Source organism: Montipora foliosa, chromosome 4 (genome assembly GCF_036669935.1).
Source record: "Montipora foliosa isolate CH-2021 chromosome 4, ASM3666993v2, whole genome shotgun sequence".
NCBI classification, from domain to species: domain Eukaryota; kingdom Metazoa; phylum Cnidaria; class Anthozoa; order Scleractinia; family Acroporidae; genus Montipora; species Montipora foliosa.
Genome location: NC_090872.1, coordinates 25,885,359 through 25,904,409, shown reverse-complemented (window position 1 = coordinate 25,904,409; position 19,051 = coordinate 25,885,359). Strand labels below are relative to the sequence as shown.

The 19,051-nt window shown below is 38.9% G+C and overlaps 1 protein-coding gene across 1 annotated transcript; it reads right to left on the bottom strand.

The window, feature by feature from the left end:
- Window positions 1-14,989: 14,989 nt before the first annotated feature.
- LOC137999135 (pituitary homeobox 2-like) lies at window positions 14,990-18,693 on the bottom strand. Its single transcript, XM_068844978.1, has 3 exons — window positions 18,424-18,693; window positions 17,937-18,118; window positions 14,990-16,544 (listed from the first exon to the last, which is right to left on the bottom strand). Exons 1-3 carry the CDS (start codon window positions 18,521-18,523, stop codon window positions 15,993-15,995), a joined length of 834 nt encoding a protein of 277 aa, XP_068701079.1. The 5' UTR covers window positions 18,524-18,693; the 3' UTR covers window positions 14,990-15,992.
- Window positions 18,694-19,051: the final 358 nt, after the last annotated feature.

Here is a 19,051-nt window from a genome sequence, read left to right as displayed (position 1 = left end):
CGAAAGCCAATGCGGAAAGTCACGCTGTAACACCGTCATTGTCTTCAAAAGGTTTGTGGATTAATCGCATGAATTATTGACTTGCACTTATTCAAAATGGGTAAAGTTGCGCTTTAGCTGGGATGCCTACACGAAGATCCAATTTAGATTTAGCTGCCTCCAGTAAACCGGGAGTAAACGGCTAAAGAAGCGTCATATGTTAATTCCTTGTTCAACAAGGAGTGAGATTTCAGTCAAAACATGGGAGTAAAGACAAACACGGAATTCAAACAAAATTTCGTTGCAAAATTTCGTGTCTTGAGCCCTTAAGTGCCGTTTTTAAACGATGTTCACTCAAATCGAACGCGAAGAGAAATCTTCGGTCGCAAAGTGTGTTTCTGGGCTTAACAAAAATCGTTGCTTTTTTTGCGGAAACATAAGTCGTTTTATCTTAACAATAGAGTCTTTTCAGGGTTCTCTACAGATCAGACCACATCCTGCAAAAGCAAGGGTTTTATTGTGTCACCAAGGGATTTCGTATTTCTGCCGGGGGATTACCTTAATTATTATTAACACTGGTCACGCATCCACACCAAAGTCATGGTAAAAGTTAGGAAATTTTATGGGAACAAACAAATAATTTAATTAGAAATTCAACCGTCAGTTGACTTTGAGTGGCCAAAAAGGCATTCCAACCGAAGTTCGTTTCATTTGCCTTGCAACCGTGGGACCTATTTATTTATTGAATCAAAATGTACAAACTTGAGATAAAATGTAGTCTCATAGCCGTTAAATTTGTTTCCCTTACTCGTTCTCTTTCTGACAGGAGATATTTGACGAGGTTCGTTCTCTCTGCCCCCCACTTGGCAGTAAGCGCCTTGTATTAATCCCTGATCACGTATTTTGTGTAACGCCGTCTTTGTGATTCATAAGTATCTCAGGTGAGCGCTCGACAGCTGATTGCGGTATTACTGTGATGTTGCATTCGTAAGAAGGGCGAAATCCGTTTAAATAGCTTTGTTGTTATAAGGTTATCTTCAAAAGGACGCAGAAACGCTTAACAAAGGAAGTAATTGATATAATCTTCATCGGGAGAAAAAAATTCTTGACGTCACGCCATAAAAACAAGCGATTATTTGTATGTGCTTTTATGATCTCAGTTCCTTTTCCTTGTCGGCAATGCGTCATCTCGCGTGACGTAGGGGTTGGTGAAGGCAGTTTTTTCAACCGCACAAAACAAAATTTTGTCTTTCGCCAGTGTTTAAATAGCATTTTTTTTTTGAAGCCTTTGTTCTTATTTAGTCGCGGTGCGTTTTAAAAACACCACTTGGTACAAGGCAATGATGAGGATGTCATGGGCTTAGAAGTCGCATAGTGCAAAATACAATACAATACAATACATACGTAATTGACCGCTCCCCATAGGGGCTTTTCAGGGCCAATTGAAACACAACGTAACGACAGAACAGAACAACAACAACTTGTAAGAATCCCAACTGGCTGGAAGCAGGCCAGTTGGCTATTTACAGGTGCGGCTGGGCAGTTGAACCAGGGATTACCAGGATCAAATTCAGCGAGTGGTCAGAATCTTGAACCCGGGATCCCCGGATCTCAAGGCAAGCGCCCTAACCACTGGGCCACACTGCCTCCGACAATGAATCAGCTCCGATCGAGTCACCAAAGGGCAACAAGGGTTGTGCCAAAATTTCCATGCTTATCCCCCTATAAGACTAACTATGGCTGGCTTCTTAGTCTTCAATAGTCCAACGAAGGTATTACAAGGCGAGTAAAGGCCTTAGTGAAGACTATCCCTTATCTCCCTTTGTGTCCTTCCAGTCCTCCCTTTCGGTATCGTATTCGTCGGACAACAAGGAAGTCAAAAGTGGAAATTTGAGCACTCTATTTCATCATATGTACCCGCCAATAAACTTTCTCCATAAAAAATATATATATATGCATATCGCACGCTTTTCTTCGTTTTATCGTCATGATTCACTTGAACGGCAGTGATAAACAAACAATCTTTAATTGCTTTGATCTTAATTTTCTTAAATGATAATTTTAAGAACCTTTAACGATTATGCCTACAAGCCACATGAAGCGATTCACATAGAGGCTCTCGGCTATGAAACCCAGATTACTATAATAAGGTAAAACCTAAACCTGATATAGGACTAATACAAAAATTACTAAGAGTAATAAAAAATAATTCTGAGAAAACTTCGTAAATTGGGCTGGCCACGCTTAAATGCACCTTACATGAAAGTTTCTCGACGAGTGATGTCCAAGGTGTTCGACACATGAGATGCAGCATTTCTTCATCATGATAGTGCAAAACCATTTTACCTCGATAACGTAAGGTCATGAGTATGTATCGAATATAAACAGAGATCAAACCGAAATACCTTCTTCGGCAAGTGACTTAAGCGCGGGTAGGGCACTGTTGAAAGGTCACGTTCTTTCTGACTATAAAAAGAGAACAGAACAGTAGCGTGACCGCTTTTTGGTTAACATTTCTAATGGCATGAATAGTTTCTATTAAAGTTCATGAAACCAGGGAGGTGAGTTAAAAAACAGAAGGAAGCTATGTTTGCTATGTATGCTATGTTTGCAAGAAAGTATTGTTTTTTGGGTAACAAAGAGACATTTTGAATTTGAAGTTTAGCCCTACTTTTCACGCTTTTTAACTTAATTTCCTTATCGGCTAAAGATCCATAAATACTTTACGTGAATGGCAGTAATCCTTTAAAGGGGAACTGAAGCCAAAAACTGAGCTTACTGCTACGCATGTTGTTTCAAACTTTTTCCGTCTGAATGAGATATATTTTATTCATCGAGTCATTTCACAGGAACACATGAGCTCAACAAATTGACCGGCTCCAAAGCGAGTGACTTTATAACTCATTTGGTAAAGTATTGCATCGGCATCTTATCTTAAAGGTCATGGGTTCGATTCCCTTTGGAGCCACCTGAATTTTTTTTGGTTTCTGTGAAGAGACAATTACTTAAATTGTCCTTACAAGTACGAGGACCACTTCTCCCTTTCGTTTTTTTCTGTCTGCTAGTCAACTTTCGGCTCCAAAAGCACTTGAACGACGAATTTGATCAAAGCAGAACGGTTCCTGTCAGCAGAACTGAAAAGGCGATTTTTTTGGATTTAAAACAGAGTGATATTGTCCATCTGCAAGTAAGCAACTTAAACGATAGCAGATTGGTGACACTGTAGTATACAACCACTAACTAAAAAACCTAACCAGTCGTTTCAACTGTACACTGCCTCTTGTGAGAAATATGGGGTCTATTCGAAGCATGATGCAAGATTCGGCGGAAACGTCTCCACAAATATTAACCAATCATTTCAACAAGACATCCTCGTGTCAATCTTATACTTTTGTCATGAGTTTCAAACACTAATTAGATTAAACACGTTTGGGTGAATAGGAAAACAGAGGCGATAAGCGAGGCACGTACGCGCACCAAATCAGGAAATGCAGCAGGTGGAGGCGTGAGGTGCAGAGAGAGTCTTGCCGCTTCCTTTGCTAGGAAGTCTATTTTCGGTCAACATTGCCGCCTTGGAACAAAAATGGTTTGACACAAGAAAGGTTACCGACATTAGTTTACTCTGTTCGTCGACGCTCTATGATTTTTTTCACACTTCTGTCACTTTTAAGAGATCAAAATGCTTGATTCTTCTTTCACCGGCGACTTGGCTCTAAGATACTCTTGTTTACAAACAGATATACTTTAGTCAACTGAAACAAAGTTTCCAACTAAGCATGGATTTCTCTTTCGTTTGCAGCTTCTCCGTGCTTCCAGCAACACTTAATTAAGGTTTTAACTCTTTCTTTTTAGAATCAAGCACACTCTACAATGAAGTGTGAAGGAGATAGTCTAAAGTGTCAGCCGTCTCCTCGTTTGGGCGAGAAGACGGTTGACACTTTAGACTATGAAGGAGATCAAAAGTTGTGAAATGTAATAGTCTTTGCCCAAAACAGAAACACGCTTACAACTTATTTAGAGTAAATACTGAATTGGAGAGCCTAGCAAGAAAATTCCCGGCGTCGGTTGTTAAAAAGGAGCTGGTGCTCTACATAGGAAAATCACCATGGAGAGGATAGCGTGTACTATCAAAACCAATTTGCGTTAAATTTTCAACATCTGGGGTCTGTTAGTCAATCGCGGACGCAACACAGCTCTCAAATACTGTTAACACTGATGTACCTGTTATCTCGGCTTCAACCTTCTGACTTCGTCGATAAGGCCTTTTCGATGTGAAACGCTGAAATAAACGTTTTTCAAACACTTGTCTTCGTAAGCCTTAGATCGTTGCTTGTTTTTACTTGCTATTAAATTACATTTTTTCCTTTGAAATTAGTATGATTATATCTATTTTATTTAGTCCATATTTTGATATCGAAGAATGAAAAACTTGAGCCGAGCTTTTGGTTTAATTAGGGAGCTTACGAAACGACGACGCCGACGGCAGCGACGACGCTACAAAACAATAGGTTTAGTGAGCAAAAACAATGGCTCTGCAAACTCTGCACGTGCGTTTTACGTTTTGATACATTTCTTTGCCGTCATCTCCTAAATGACGACGTGAAATGACCAAATTCAAGGTTCTGTGGAGGACGTTAGCACATGACGATGAATTTTCAGTTCTCTCTCTACGCTTCCAACCCACTCATACCAGTTTAATTCCTCGACAGTTAATACACATTTTTAACCCGAAACGACATCAAATAGCTTCGTAGTGATATGAATAACGCGAACTTGTATTTTTAAATGAAGTCCTCGTAGCCGTCGTCGTCCTCGTTTCGTAAGCTCCCTATTATCGTGATACAACGGTGGTTAGGTCTTACTATTACTCAGTTATGAGATCGTTCGCACTTACATTAACCCAAGGGAGACGTGTTTACAGTAACGTCCCGAGCGTTTGAATTGAAGTATCACCCACGATGAAAGCAAAACGCCCCAATCAGATGATCCCTGTCAGTCTTTGAAAATAATGCGGCATAAAGGCTTCCGGAAATAAGAAAAGATTAAAGGATGAAGTTGCAATAACAAAGAAATGTAGTAAAATTAAACTAATCGTACATTCGATAGATTTCCTGGTCTGCTTTCGAAAAACTTTACCATTTCAAGAGACCAAAATAACATTACTGCTGGCTAGAACAGCTTGAAAAAATTGACCTCCATCAACTAGCAGAAATCAATCATCTCCATTGATTAGTCTTTTCCTCTTTTGAAAGAAATGTGTCTGTACCCCTCGTTGAATGAGGAGCGAAGCGGCTGATCATAGGAAAAGTAAAAATCGATCGTGTGCCGTAATTTGAAAGCGGGGCAGTTCCAGTCCATGAGTGTAGCCATTCGCCCCTATTTAATAACAATCACAAAAGGATTTTTTTAATTATGACATTAACTAAGAAGTCTTTCAAAAAAGCGTTAAGCTTGGAAGTTGTTTTGTGTCTGCCTGATGATGTAGAAGCCTCAACAAACATTAGAGAGCTTTCCATGATAATGAGACATAATAACTTTTAATTTATGATTAATTTAAAAGTACAAGTGCCGTGGTCTCATTCCATGCGAAGGTTCACGTTCATTTCTTAATTGATGACACAACCTCCCCACGAGAGAGGTTAAGCCTCAACCAATACATTTACCGCAGTAATTACTATGAATTAACGCCATACACCTTTCAGTACTTCGTACGAAGATGATTGCTTTTTGTAACGTAGGATGTGTGTTTATCCTTCGAAACAAAGACATTATTATTATTATTATTATTATTATTATTATTATTATTATTATTATTATTATTATTATTCTAGAGGAAAAGAGAGACTTTTTGCACAGTCCTCATCGTTTTTATATTTAGATGTTGATATTTTCAATTGTTTCACTTTCCTTTGAGTTAACTCTCTAGTAGTAGTAGTAGTAGTAGTAGTAGTAGTAGTAGTAGTAGTAGTAGTAGTAGTAGTAGTAGTAGTAGTAGTAGTAGTAGTAGTGGTAGTGGTAGTGGTAGTGGTAGTGGTAGTGGTAGTGGTAGTGGTAGTGGTAGTGGTAGTGGTAGTGGTAGTGGTAGTGGTAGTGGTGGTGGTGGTGGTGGTGGTGGTAGTGGTGGTAGTAGTCGTAGTAGTAGTAGTAGTAGTAGTAGTAGTAGTAGTAGTAGTAGTAGTAGTAGTAGTAGTAGTAGTAGTAGTAGTGGTAGTAGTAGTTGTAGACAAGAAAAGGGTAGCGACTGTCAGATAACATAAAAGTGGTCTCATTCTCAGTTTGCTGAAATCGTACGTCTTGAGAACTATGAAAGAGATCGATTGAAAATCATTATACCACATGTTTAACTTTGTTTCCGGTCCACAATCGTGATTAAAAATGGCAATACTGAATTGCATGTTTTAAGAGAAAGACCTTGAACATCCATTTTGCTTGCCGAATTTTCCCACATCGGCTGAAAAAACGGAAATTTTGGGGTGTCATCGAAAAAAAAAATCTGGCCTGGAACTGGTGAAGTTCTTTTACTACCTTTTTTATTCTTGTCTTCATTGTCGCCGTCGCCGTCGCCGTACCCCTGGTTTCGTCTCGCGCTTGAAGGAAAAAATGCAATCTTTACTTTTACGCTAACCGCACTGAGTAGATAAGCTGTTAGAATTTGGTGACTTAAGAGAATTTCCAGAGCTGATGCACGTTGGATCGAGAGTGTTTGTTAGCTTTTTCCTGTCATATATGGGTTACGCGGCTATTTGTGAGAGTCTTATGGGTTGCAGCAAGGGCAAACCGTGCCTAAGTTAAGTATATTTTCCCGACTTGCGGTGTCAGTGCTGCGGCTCTCAGATTCCTTTCCGTCACACGGTGGTGAATGTGGAGATGCAATTATGATGTGCAGGCCTCTGGTTTTTCCCTTTGCTTCACAGAATAATTCCATGCTGTTTATTGGCCACATACTTTTTCCAGTGAGCTTAGGCGTTTTCAATATTTTAGATATGTAATCTACATTATATGGGCCTTTTCACTTGACGAATTTCCAAGTTTAGCTAATTCTTCGCTCGTTTCCCTTAGAGCCTTCCCTCTAGAAAGTAATTCACCGGTCTTTGATGGGAACCGTTTCGTTTAATCAAAACTGCTCACTTGCCAAGATCTTTTCCAAAGAAAGTGAATGTGACATAAAAGTAATCAAGCTACGCATTAATGCTAAGCGGTATATCGAAGGGTCCTCAGCATTAGTGAGTTGTAATGGCAAATCGTCGAGAGCTAATGACGCCCTTCCTTGGGGGTACTACTTATATGTGGCTGACCAGTGACATTTCGACTAAAAATCTGTGTTCAGTGACCAATCATTGCGAGCAAAACAAACTGATCGACAGTACAACGTTCCGGTTTCCATGAAATTTGCGTCTAATACGACCTAAGTGGAATTTGAAGTGGAATTTTTAAGATAAATAAAGTGACGCCCATAATAAAATATAGTAGCTACCAATCCTCGAAAAAATACCTCATTCCTTTTTTAATATTAGATGAAAATACCCAATTCGGGACTGTGGTAATTAACGCTGGAACGGGTTAGCGCAAACCATGATTGCAAAAAGGCAATATGGCGGATGGTCACTGACGTTTTGATTAGCACGATCAACATTTAAAAACTTTCTAACCTCATACTTCCTGTGAACTTTTAGTCTTTCATTGATTAGATCCCAGTTGGCTCGAAAGCTTAACTGAGAGAGCGTTGCACCGGTATCGCTGAATTAGATAGATAGATCTTTATTTAAACATGGACATTCCTATCAATTTGAATTGTTTTATTCCGATGAAAGTCGTGTGGCAGTTACTGTAGCAGGATTACATGATGAAATACATTATACACTTAATGTATGATCCCGAGGGAAACAGTTAGTTTTGTTTTCCCGAGAGTCCTCGTGTTTCCCGAGACGAAGTCGAGGCAAACATCCGGACTCGAGGAGAAACAAAACTAACGAGTTTCCCGAGGGACCAGACATTAGGTGCTTTGTTATATATTTAGACTTTTCCTGCAACAATCGCAACAAAAAAATCCGGAGCGGGCAACAACTGCGGAATTGAAACCTGGTCGGGATACATTTGAATTTGATCAGGGCCACGTGACAAAGAATCAACCAATCACAGTGCTCGTTTATTTCAGCGAAAGTCTAGGTATATAACAGTGCATAATATGTACAAATTTCATTAAGAAGGATATAGGATAAATACGAAAGAAAACAATTGTTTAAAAGGGAGCCGGGATGGCGCCGGGGTGGGAGCACTCGCCTTCCCCCAATCAGTGTGGCCCTGGTTCGACTTCCAGGCCTGGCATCAAATGGGGGCTGACTTTGTTGGTTCTCACCTCTGAGGCCCGTTTCTTGAAAGTCCCGAAAACCCTTTTGTGAAATTGCCAACCACTTGTTTTGGGAAGTCGATCGTTTAACATGTTTTCAAGGTAACAAAAAGAAAAATAACTGCTAAGTTTGACAAATTAAATCCTCTCCGTTCTTGAGATACAAAGGGAACTGTGGCACCCGAAAATGGCCCGTAAAGTTTCGGGACTTTCGAGAAACGGCCCCCATTTCAGAGAGGTTTTTCTCCGGGGACTCCGGTTTTCCCATTTAAACGATCATTGATACGAGTTGACTTGATTTGATTTGATTCCTGTACAGTGTCCCAATTTAGTGCCTCAGCGCGATTACAGTTGACACTTGAGTAAGTTAATTAATTAATTAATTAATTATTTATTTACTTATTTATTTATTATTAAAAGAATGTCATAATCACAGTAGTGAGGATGGGGTAGCGAGAGAACGCAAACACTTCTTAAAATGCGATAGATTTATCATTGTTTCATCCCTTATCGCAATCTGCCGTCGTGCAATTAAGAATTAATTTCACTTGTATTTTCAAAGTTTTTTTCGCTTCGCGACTCGGGCAATTTTGTGAAAACTTTGAAAATACGCGTGAAATTAATCCTTAATTGCCCTCAGGCCCATGCGATTACATATACGAAGCACAGTCCTGAAGTTCATGTGTTCCATCCCGTCCAAGGCTGAGTTTTCTTTACCGCTTAAGTAACGTTACCCTCATAACTGCGGTGATTTTCAATCATAACGTTAATGCATCCTTGCTTATTTCCCCATTTATCACTCTCACGCTTCCTTATAGGATTACTTCACACACAGCAACTCTCATCAAGAAAACGTTTCTAGACAGAAACGGTTGAGCTCAGTTGCTTGAGCGTACGGGAGGTCGTGAGTTCGACGCCGGCCGGACCATCACTCAGGGTCTTTAAAGGAACCTCCACCCCGACTAATGAATGAGTAATTTTACAGCCTGTGTACAGCCGCCCACTCTCGGAAAGAAAATCGGAGAGGACCGTCTGTTGATAATCGTGTTCAATACCACGTGATTTTTCCTGGAATGTGTGGAAAATGATTTGATTGGTCATTACCCCCGATCCAAACAGTACATCATTGAAACAACGAGTTTTGGGTGCGTTCCTTTGGGATGACTCGAAAAAGGGTCACTCAGATCCAAGATCACTTGTTCCCGTGGTGAATGAATCAACGATGAAATTATATATGAAATGAACCATTTATTGAACTGCGGATATGAAATCAGGTGATATGAAATCTTCGCAGCCTGAAAACGGGGTTTGAACCCGTGACCTCGCGATGCTAAATTGCGTTCATAACTGTGAGTATCATAGCTTCACATCCGCAGTCCAAAATATGGTTCATTTCATATATTTCATCGTTGATTCGTTCATCACAGGAACATTTAAACCCACAAATGACCAGGTCCCGACATCAGTGACTTCATAGCTCAGTTGGTTAGAGCGTCGTACCATCATCATCATCATCATAATATAATAATAATCTTTATTTAACCACGGTGCAATTCATCAGCTATATATAAAAACCATATGTACAGTTAAAATTATAAACCAAGTATAGATAAAACTGCGTAAAATACTTTAATTTGTATCCTACACAATATCATAAAATAAAAGCTGCTTTTCATGAATGCCGTATTTAAAATAATGGCCTAGGTAGCCTCTTTAATCAGTCGTTGGAATTGATTGAGGGATTCTGCTTTCCTTAGTTCTAAAGGCATACTGTTCCACAAAACTGCGCCACAATAGCTAAGGCTGTTTTGAAGTAGTTTTTTCGCGGTTGCGGAACATTAATTTTGCCATGTTCACAGAGTCTCTCTTCCCTGTAGGGACTCAAATACCATTGTTGCTCTTCTAATTTGCCTTTGGGAGGCTAGGGTTTTCCATCCTGCGAGTTTAAATAAGTTATTGACATCAGCGTCATATTTAGAGTAGGTCAAGATACGGGCTGCTCTGTTTTGTAGTTTTTGCAGTTTGTCCTGCAAAGTTACTCCACAGTTTCCCCAAACAATATTGCAGTTGTACTAGGGCCTGATAAACAGAATGTAAGGTCCCATATAGGGATAAGGTGCCTGATTCGCTTTATGGCCCCAATACCAGAAGCAATTTTCTTGGTTAACCTATCAATATGGCTTCTAAAAGTAAGTTTATCATCGATAAGCACTCCTAGTGGTTTAGCAGTAGTGACTTGCTCAATAGGAGAGCCATGGATTGAAAGTCTAGGAGGAACTGTTAGAGTACACAGCCTCTGTCTTGACCCAATAAGCATAAATTCAGTTTTTGTCATATTAAGCGTAAGTTTATTCGCCATCAGCCAATTGCTAACATTTACTAAATCAGCATTTAGACAAGATTATATTGGATATTGTCAGCGCTGAAACCGGCGTAGGTTAGGTGAGTATCATCGGCATACATCCTTGATTGACAACTTCAAAGGCAATTTGGTAAATCATTAATATACAGTAAAAATAACAGCGGCCCTAGGAACACCAGAGCTTAATGAGCAGCTCCTAGAGAGCGACCCATTAACTGAGCATCTCTACATGCGGTTGTTCAAGTATGGCTCAAACCAAGAGTGCGCGTTATCGCATATGCCATAATTCCTTAATTTAGATAAAAGGGTTTCGTGATTGACCGTATCAAAGGCCTTCTGTAAGTCCAGGAGGACGACTGCATTGACTTTTCATCGGCCAATGTTCTACACCCAAGAGTCTGTAGTCTGTCGTTCATAAGTGCGAAGATCATAGCTTCACTTGATCTCATATCCGCACTTCAATATATGGTTCATTTCATATATCATTTCATCGTTTACCCAATGTTTAAAAAAATGTCAAGATATTCACAGGAATAGATCTAGAACGTACGGCTCAAACCTCCTACGCAATTATCAGCCTAATTTATTTACTCATTTGCGACACGATATTTTTATAACTTGATTCAATATAATTTTTTTTTTTTCAATTTTCGTTCTGGATTAGCTTTTGAGCTTCCTGGGCATTTTCAAGCATAGCTTATGTACGCCTTCCTTATTGATTCTCTTTGAGCCATTTGAACTTAACTCTTAGTGAAGTAATAAGGGCTTTCGTGCGACAAATTATATAAGGCGATAAGCTTGATTAACTGGCCTGTGAGCCATGTGGATGGAGCCGCCCTCAAAAATTGCTTGCGCTTGGTTAAAATTGAACAATAAAACACTCTGCTTGAGAGATTCCGATTAGCATTATTTTCTCCGTTTAATTCAACTGAAAACAAAAAAACAATGCTGCCAGGAAACGAATGACTTGTTCCAATGACCCATGGAACTCGCAAAATTTATCAGGTTATGCTAATTTATTTTCCTAAGAACGGATACTTATCTGCGTTAAGCAAAGCCGTGTTTCAATTTTTTTTCTTTTTACAAATTATAAAAGATGACATTTGCTTAATCTATTTGAAAAGGAGTAGAAAGGTTGATATTCCTTTTGATACGTAGGTCAATTTCACTGAAACGAAGCAAAACGAAGCAATCAAAGATTGGCAGCTGTGCAGAGACTTCTGCATCTTTGTACGCCAATGTCGTTTTTTTCCTCGAGATTCTAGGTTCATTTCCTCTTCTACTTGAGACTTCGCAAATACTGAATGAAGCCACTACATCGTTCTATGGAGTGTATTGTGTTTGCTTATTTTGTCTTCCGTGGTCGCGCAAAACCCAAACAATGAGAGTGGATTCTCTTACTGATGCTGATAAAATGAACGTTTCGTGAAAACGGGTCATAAAATAAAAGAGATACTATAAAAATAAATAAAGAAGACGGACCCAAAAAGTGAACATTCGTTGTACATTATTGACTCGTTGACACAAGATCAGTTATTTTCTCCTTCGATAAGCTTGGTAAATATATCGAACAGTTGATACTTGTTTTCTTTCATTATGGATTCATTGGAAAATATGTCACTTTTGCTGCATTTAATTATTGCAAACCCCAAAAACTAGATATTCTCGTTATGCAGTGGTACGGCCAAAACAGTTGCTGTCCAGGCAATACTTACCGTTGCGCTAGACAATCTAGAAAAGCCCATAGCCATACTCTGATAATCAAACTTTTGCAGCTGTACACGCGTCGCCTTAAAACTTTCGTTGTAAATCTAACACTTAAGGATTATATTAAAGAAAATCTTAAACATAGATTTAATTATCAAACGTAAATTCTTCAAGAAACACAGATCAAACACTAAGTATTTCTCGAAAACGAGTTGCGAGGTCTTGCGTTAAATTCTAGGCCTGTGATAGTCGTCCCAAAGACACCTTTTAAATGAAATTATCACTCCGGCACAAAATACTGAAGAAGACTTTTTAAAATAAGAAACCCTTTTCCTCTTTTCCAATTTTTTTACTCTTTCTATGGTTGTAAACGTTTTTCCTCTTCAATTACGGACGGAAAGATCCTGGTTCTTGAAATTTTTTTTTCCATTCTATTGGCTTTCCTTTACGCCACTCTATTCATTTATTAACCAACTTCATAATGCATCTGAAGTTCTGGACGGCGTCCAGTTAATTAGCTTTCCTGTTGATAAGCTACGTGGCTTTTAGTGTTATTTTCAGCTGACACTTTTTGATGAAACTTTACCACTGAAAAAATCAGCTGTATAACTATACCAATTTATTACTTTGCTGTATCAAACATAAACCATTACCCTGGAAAGATCCATTACTGTCAAAATCGGCATTTGCATATGAATTATTTCGTTTATTGTTTTTCTTATCTAAAATATGCCATATGCAATGTAATACCCCAATAAATGATACTTCCAGGAAGCAAATATCCTATTGTAATGTATGTTTATTTCACAAGTACACAAAGTGATGATAAAATTATATTTTCGATAAGTTTGTTTTTTGGCGTTGAAAGTTGTAAAGAGATAAAGGGAAAAAAAAGTATTTTTCCAAGCTTGACAAAGAACTAAAATATCAATTATGCAGCACAATGTCAAGTTTAACCCAGCGTGTTCCATAAATTTTCTTGAATTTTTAAATTTTAAAAAGTTGAGGTGAGAAATTTTTACTTCACTGATGGCAAGGCGCAAGGAAAATTATCAGAAGAATCATCATTACTTTATTAGTTACTTTGAAAACGTAATATCACCTGGCGTGATAGCAGACAATTTATACCATCTAGCGAATCGAGAGAACTTTCCACATTTTTTTCCAGGAAGACCTCAAATTTATCTTTAATTTCCTCGGCCAGAAAAATAATTTAGAAACGAGAAGGAGCGGGGAATGCTACTTTTCAAAAATAAAGACGCCAAAAATGACGAAGAAGTGTTTACAGTCAGTTATACATACATAAATTAACCATTATTGTTAACTGGGGGTTTTCTTTTGCTATTTGTATTCGACGCGATGGCTTTAATTCTGGGTCAACTTTTTGTAAAAGTGTTATGAATTCTCAGCTATCTACAGAACGCGAAATATAAGCCCTTGTTTGGCGTAACACTTGAATAACAGTGTCATTTAATTTATTGACGCCATTCGCAGCGAAAACAAATCCCAACATTACGGTTTTTGAATTCAGTTTCTAATAATGAGTAATTCACAAGTGTGAGATCCAAATCCTTTTTTCAATGGCCAGGCAGATGTCTGTAATATCAAAACCCATTGTCTTTTTTTTTTCTCCTTTTCGAATTTTAGTGAGGCCTCAGAAAAGCTGATCAAGAATACCGAGTAATTAGTTTCTTTACAATTAAGTACCATTGCGTCTACATCGTAATTTTCGGGCAGGAAACAAAAATACTGTGGCAAACGAAAACACTGTCCAAAGCAAAAACAATGAAAGGAAAATTGTATGCAAAGAATTTTCGTTGAAATTTGCTGAATTATCACCCAAAATCATCTTGGAGCCACTGTATTTTCAAAAATAAGGATTCAAAATATAACTTCACGAAACACGCTCAGGGATCATTTGTCCCGCCAGGAAATTGCCGTCATGCATACAACTGAAAATTGTAATAACTTTTCCACGACAATGTCCGCCACTTATTCAACGAGCAAAGGTTCGATGCAAACATTTCCGAAAGAAATTTTTATATTTTATGCGAGTCGAAAGTTTTGGTCTAGTCTATACATTCTGTTGGATCGTGCGAATAAGGAATCCATGCCGAACGTTTTTAATCCAGCTTTTGAAACTTCAAGGGTCTATTCCTTGTAAAAATTGCACTACTTTTGAGTAATTTAGTTCTGGTAACTTGACGTTTTGTGGACAGCCTTGACGCCTTTATCTTCTTTTATCAGATGCATCAATGTAATGGACCTATTTAGCTGCATCCGTCCAGTAAAGTGCATATATTCATTCAGCCTTTGAATTGAAAATAGCCGCTATTTTGAATAGCCTTTTGTTGGTCATTTGCATCTTTCGGCAATTTTCAAATGGTTGCGACAAGTCAACTGCCTGAAAACCATGCTTACGCGATAACATTTATCTTCCACGAAACAAGACACAAGAAGTTACCTGATATTTTACAAGTCAAAGCGTCATGCATAGAGCGGCTTTTTGAACACGACATAAAAGGCTCTTCAAGAGACCTGTTTCTTTTGTCTCACTCCATGAAAAGAGTGTATCACACACAAAAGACTGTGCATAACATTTACTCTTTTATTGACTGTACAAACTTAAATACAGCTGAAAATTCCCAGGGCAAAACACCGTGGTCTCTTGAGATTGCTTTAAAACGCAGCTGTTGAAAATCGATTTCAATAAATATTTTTAGGGCACGAAAACTGGCTAAAAACCGCAGGTACTTTACACATAGTGTCACCAGCGGGCGTGTCGCTCTTAAACGCTTGCGAGTTGCGACTTCTAGCAGATAAGATTAAAAAGGAAGCACTTATTCATGTTGCTTAGCACTTTTCAACAGCTAAGCGTCTTACACAAGAATGGTTTGATATTACCTTAATAACTAAGTCAATGTATCACGGATTAGGAAGCGAGAACTACACGGGTCCCAGACAAAACCATTATTAGGAAACGCTTACAATCGGTATCAAAAAGTTCTTAGTTCAATGAGTAGATAGCTTTAGGCGTATTTAACTCAGAAAAATACTAAAACTCGGTGTTGTTGCTACTCCGATATTATGCTTCAAAAGGTTTCAGCCAGGAACAATAGAAATATGTGAATGAAGATCATTGAGGCGTGAAAACAAGAAACTTCTAAATTGTCGAATATTGTGCCACATAACATTCTCGCCACCGGGAAAATCTAATAAGTTTTAAAATTGTAACTGAGGACTTGAATCTCTTTCTTAATCTAATTTCGATACGTTGAATGATACTGAATTTACAACTTTTTTGAGATGATTTACACGCCTGACCGCCTAAAACATCCAAGCCTAACCTAGGTTGAATCTATTATCTAGTTCAGGGAATTGTTTAGCCCTTTAATTGCTTTGATGCCAACTTAACGGCGGTTTTAAACCATAAAATATCAAACTTTAAAAAACAACTTCTGCTTCTAGCAATTACCCTTCATTTGAAAAGTATCTAAACACAAATTATCTTTCACGTTATTTCCTAAGACACATTTCCTAAGACACATGTCTCTACAGTCGGTTCTCGTCCGTTAAAAGTCGCCTCGCCGCGCTCTTTTAAATATTGATCGGGATTTCAGCCATTCCGTAAGGGTATGAGCCGTACGGATTCCCTTGCGAATAATTTGAGTGGTGGTTTAAGGATGGGCTTTTACCCTTCAAATACATAGAGCTCTGTTCCTGGTAGGCGTAAGTCGATGGATAACCGCAGGGAACACTTGGAACAGCAGAAGAACTGACACCAAACGATGCTGCCGAGTTATTGTCACTTGATATTGGAGTTGAAAATGGACTCAAAGAACCCGTCATGGGTGGCGGTACCGGGCAGGGAGGGGGTATTTGGCCAAACGAGTTGTATCCAAGGCTGTTGGTTCCTTGTTGTAATGGGCTGTATCCCAGAGTAGGTGCGCCCTTGCTCCAATAGTTCGAGCTGTAGTTCGGGAAAACCGACGGTGCTGTTTCCGAGCTGTCATAGCGAAGCGAGCTCGGACTCTCGTAGTATCCATTCACACTTGGAATGATTGTGCCAGGCTTTTCTTGTCCAAGGACGTTACTTGGGTTGTTTTTCTCTTTCTTTCGCCATTTTGCTCTGCGATTCTTAAACCACACCTGGAGAAAATCAAGTATAATTTGTCAACGCTGTAGAGAGCTTGCTTGCATCTTATCTTCTTAAGGAATATAATGCAATGATAAATAACACTTGTCAGAGCTCTATTTTTCTCTGCTAAAAAAAAAAAGTACAAACACTGTGACAAAGGTTTTTGCCTTCAACCTATAGTCTCCTTAAACACGGTCTTCTCTTTGCGTTGATAGTAATTCAGTTCACTGAAGAAGAGCTAATTTGTTTGAAACCCTACCAGCGGCGTTTATAATGTGACCACTCGATATTATTATGACCATGCTAAAATGTCGACAACGCATTGTTAAAAGTCCAAGCTAGATCCCTTAACCTTCAAAGTTAAATGACAAAATTGGAATGCATCGCAGGTAGTTCTTTAGTACGTTTAATTTGATAAGTAAGGTTCTTTTGCAAGAAAGAAAGATGTACAGCCATTACGATGTCTAAAACACAGGATGTTTCAGAGAGACTGTTTGTGCTTCAATTCGAGCCATTGTGTCGCGTCGTTTTTCGAAAAAGAAACGTATATGTTATTCAATATTTGGCGATTCTAGGCTGCGTTTCAAATGTCTGTTCCTAAACGTATGAACACAGGTACACTTGGTATTGAGTAATTTCCAAAGGTGTTAACACCAAAAGCCGTCCAGTTCTATAATTTAGGTGGTGCAGAGGACTTAAGAGACAAAAAGGGCTTAAAGAACAAATAAGATTTCCAGGCGAGAAATACACACTGTTTTCGCAAAGTTTGCTCTTTCCGAAATTAAACAAGCAACATGAAATCAAAGCGGGCTGGTGTGGCGAACGCCAGGTGATTTGGAAACGGTTTCCCGACTTTCACGACAAACAAAGTTACCGTAATTGCACGAACATATACCTCGGAGAAACGCATTAAAAAAGCAAACATCTTGACGATATTCGAGTCTTTAAAATGATTTTAATCCTAATTTGTTAGATCTGTGTCATGATCGAGATGTTGCGTTGTCCAAGAAAGCTCTGAAGAGGAAAATATGTACGATGTTTCTTCTTGGGGCGGTACCATTATTTTATGTGCCAGGTTTTCTGCTTAGTAGCGGTAAATAATTTACGCTTCGTGTGCAAGAGCAAGAACTCTGTTTGTGCTGTTTTTCATTCTGTATTTAAAATGCGGGACTTAAGTGGTGCTTGTTTAAAAGCAAACAAACATAGCATGTTTCTTATAAGCTTAGCTACGACAAAACGTGATTTCTCTGCGCCGAGAATGATTCAGTTTAAGTGTGGATTGCCCGACGCGCGCAAACCATAAGTGTGTAAATTTATCTTCGACTTGAATTATTTAAAATCGACCAAACTGTTTCGAGTGCGCTCCATTCCAGGATATTTAAACAGACTGTCTATATACATACCCTCACTCTAGCTTCTGTCAAGCTCGTCCACAAAGCAATATCTTCTCTAACCGCCATGTCTGGATACCGGTTTCGGGCGAACATGGCCTCCATCTCTTGCAGCTGATAGGACGTGAAGTGTGTTCGTTGCCTCCGTTGTTTTCGTTTCGTCTTCGTGCCTTCTTCTTCCACAATTGTGTTTTCTGTCCGACAAAACGTAAACAACGTTCATTCATTTATAAGTGCCCCCCGGCAGACATAGTAGTGATTGTAAGTACAATTTGCACGACGGAACTCGCCGCTCCGTTTTCCTGGAATGTCTCTGAAGCGCTTGCTGCGCCTAGTATGGCACGTTCGCACGTTCAATTGTAAGGAGTAAGAACACATATTGTTGTTTCAGGCAAGATTAACACTTAATCCCTGAGAAATCCTGAACTAATTAGAACTTAGTTATCTAGAATCCTGGAAAGTAATCTAGGTTTCTTCCTTCCCTGGAGGAAAGTCTTACCTTCGAGTGAGTTCGTGCGCTTTTCGGATAACTCCTTGCTGGACAGGTTGTTGTTCATGTCGTATGAAGGCAACTCGGGTGAATCCCTGGGGGAACTCATATTTCAAAAACTGATTTTTCTTTTTTTGGTTGATGATTTACTTAATAGGATTTTCTTGAGGTCCTTGAATTCTCCTTGAGTTGCTTAAGGCTTTGGTATAGTGCTCTGTCCCTAGCTTTGAGAAAACTGTCTTGTTCCTGATGCAACCGGCATGCGATTAAGTCGGGACTGAGACTTCATGCGTCAGTGAGTTTCTTTACAAACTATACTGATGCTGTAAAGTACTGCCAGCCAATCAGAAAGCGACTTTATTATAAATAAACTCATATCTATATTAATTACATTTTAACGCTTTCAATTGTTTAGTTTGAAAAATACTTCGCAAATGTCAATTGCGGTATGAGACGCCGACTCTTTGTGGGTTGCCGTTGACTAATTATCTGGAGAACAATTTCATTCTTCATCTCGGAAAAGGGAAAAGACGCAACCACGAACAACAAAGTTTCACATATCTGGATAGGCGCACGGCTGGTTTCACGCAAGTTAAATGCTTCAACGTTTTCACCGTTAGGCGTTCGAGAACGACGT

Excerpts from the sequence above, each read along its gene's own strand:
- LOC137999135 (XM_068844978.1), bottom strand. The coding sequence starts at position 18,523 with ATGAGTTCCCCCAGGGATTCACCCGAGTTGCCTTCATACGACATGAAC. Across the intron at positions 18,119-18,423 it reads GCGCACGAACTCACTCGAAG|AAAACACAATTGTGGAAGAA; the intron begins GTAAGACTTTCC and ends TTTGTCGGACAG. Across the intron at positions 16,545-17,936 it reads TGACAGAAGCTAGAGTGAGG|GTGTGGTTTAAGAATCGCAG; the intron begins GTATGTATATAG and ends GATTTTCTCCAG.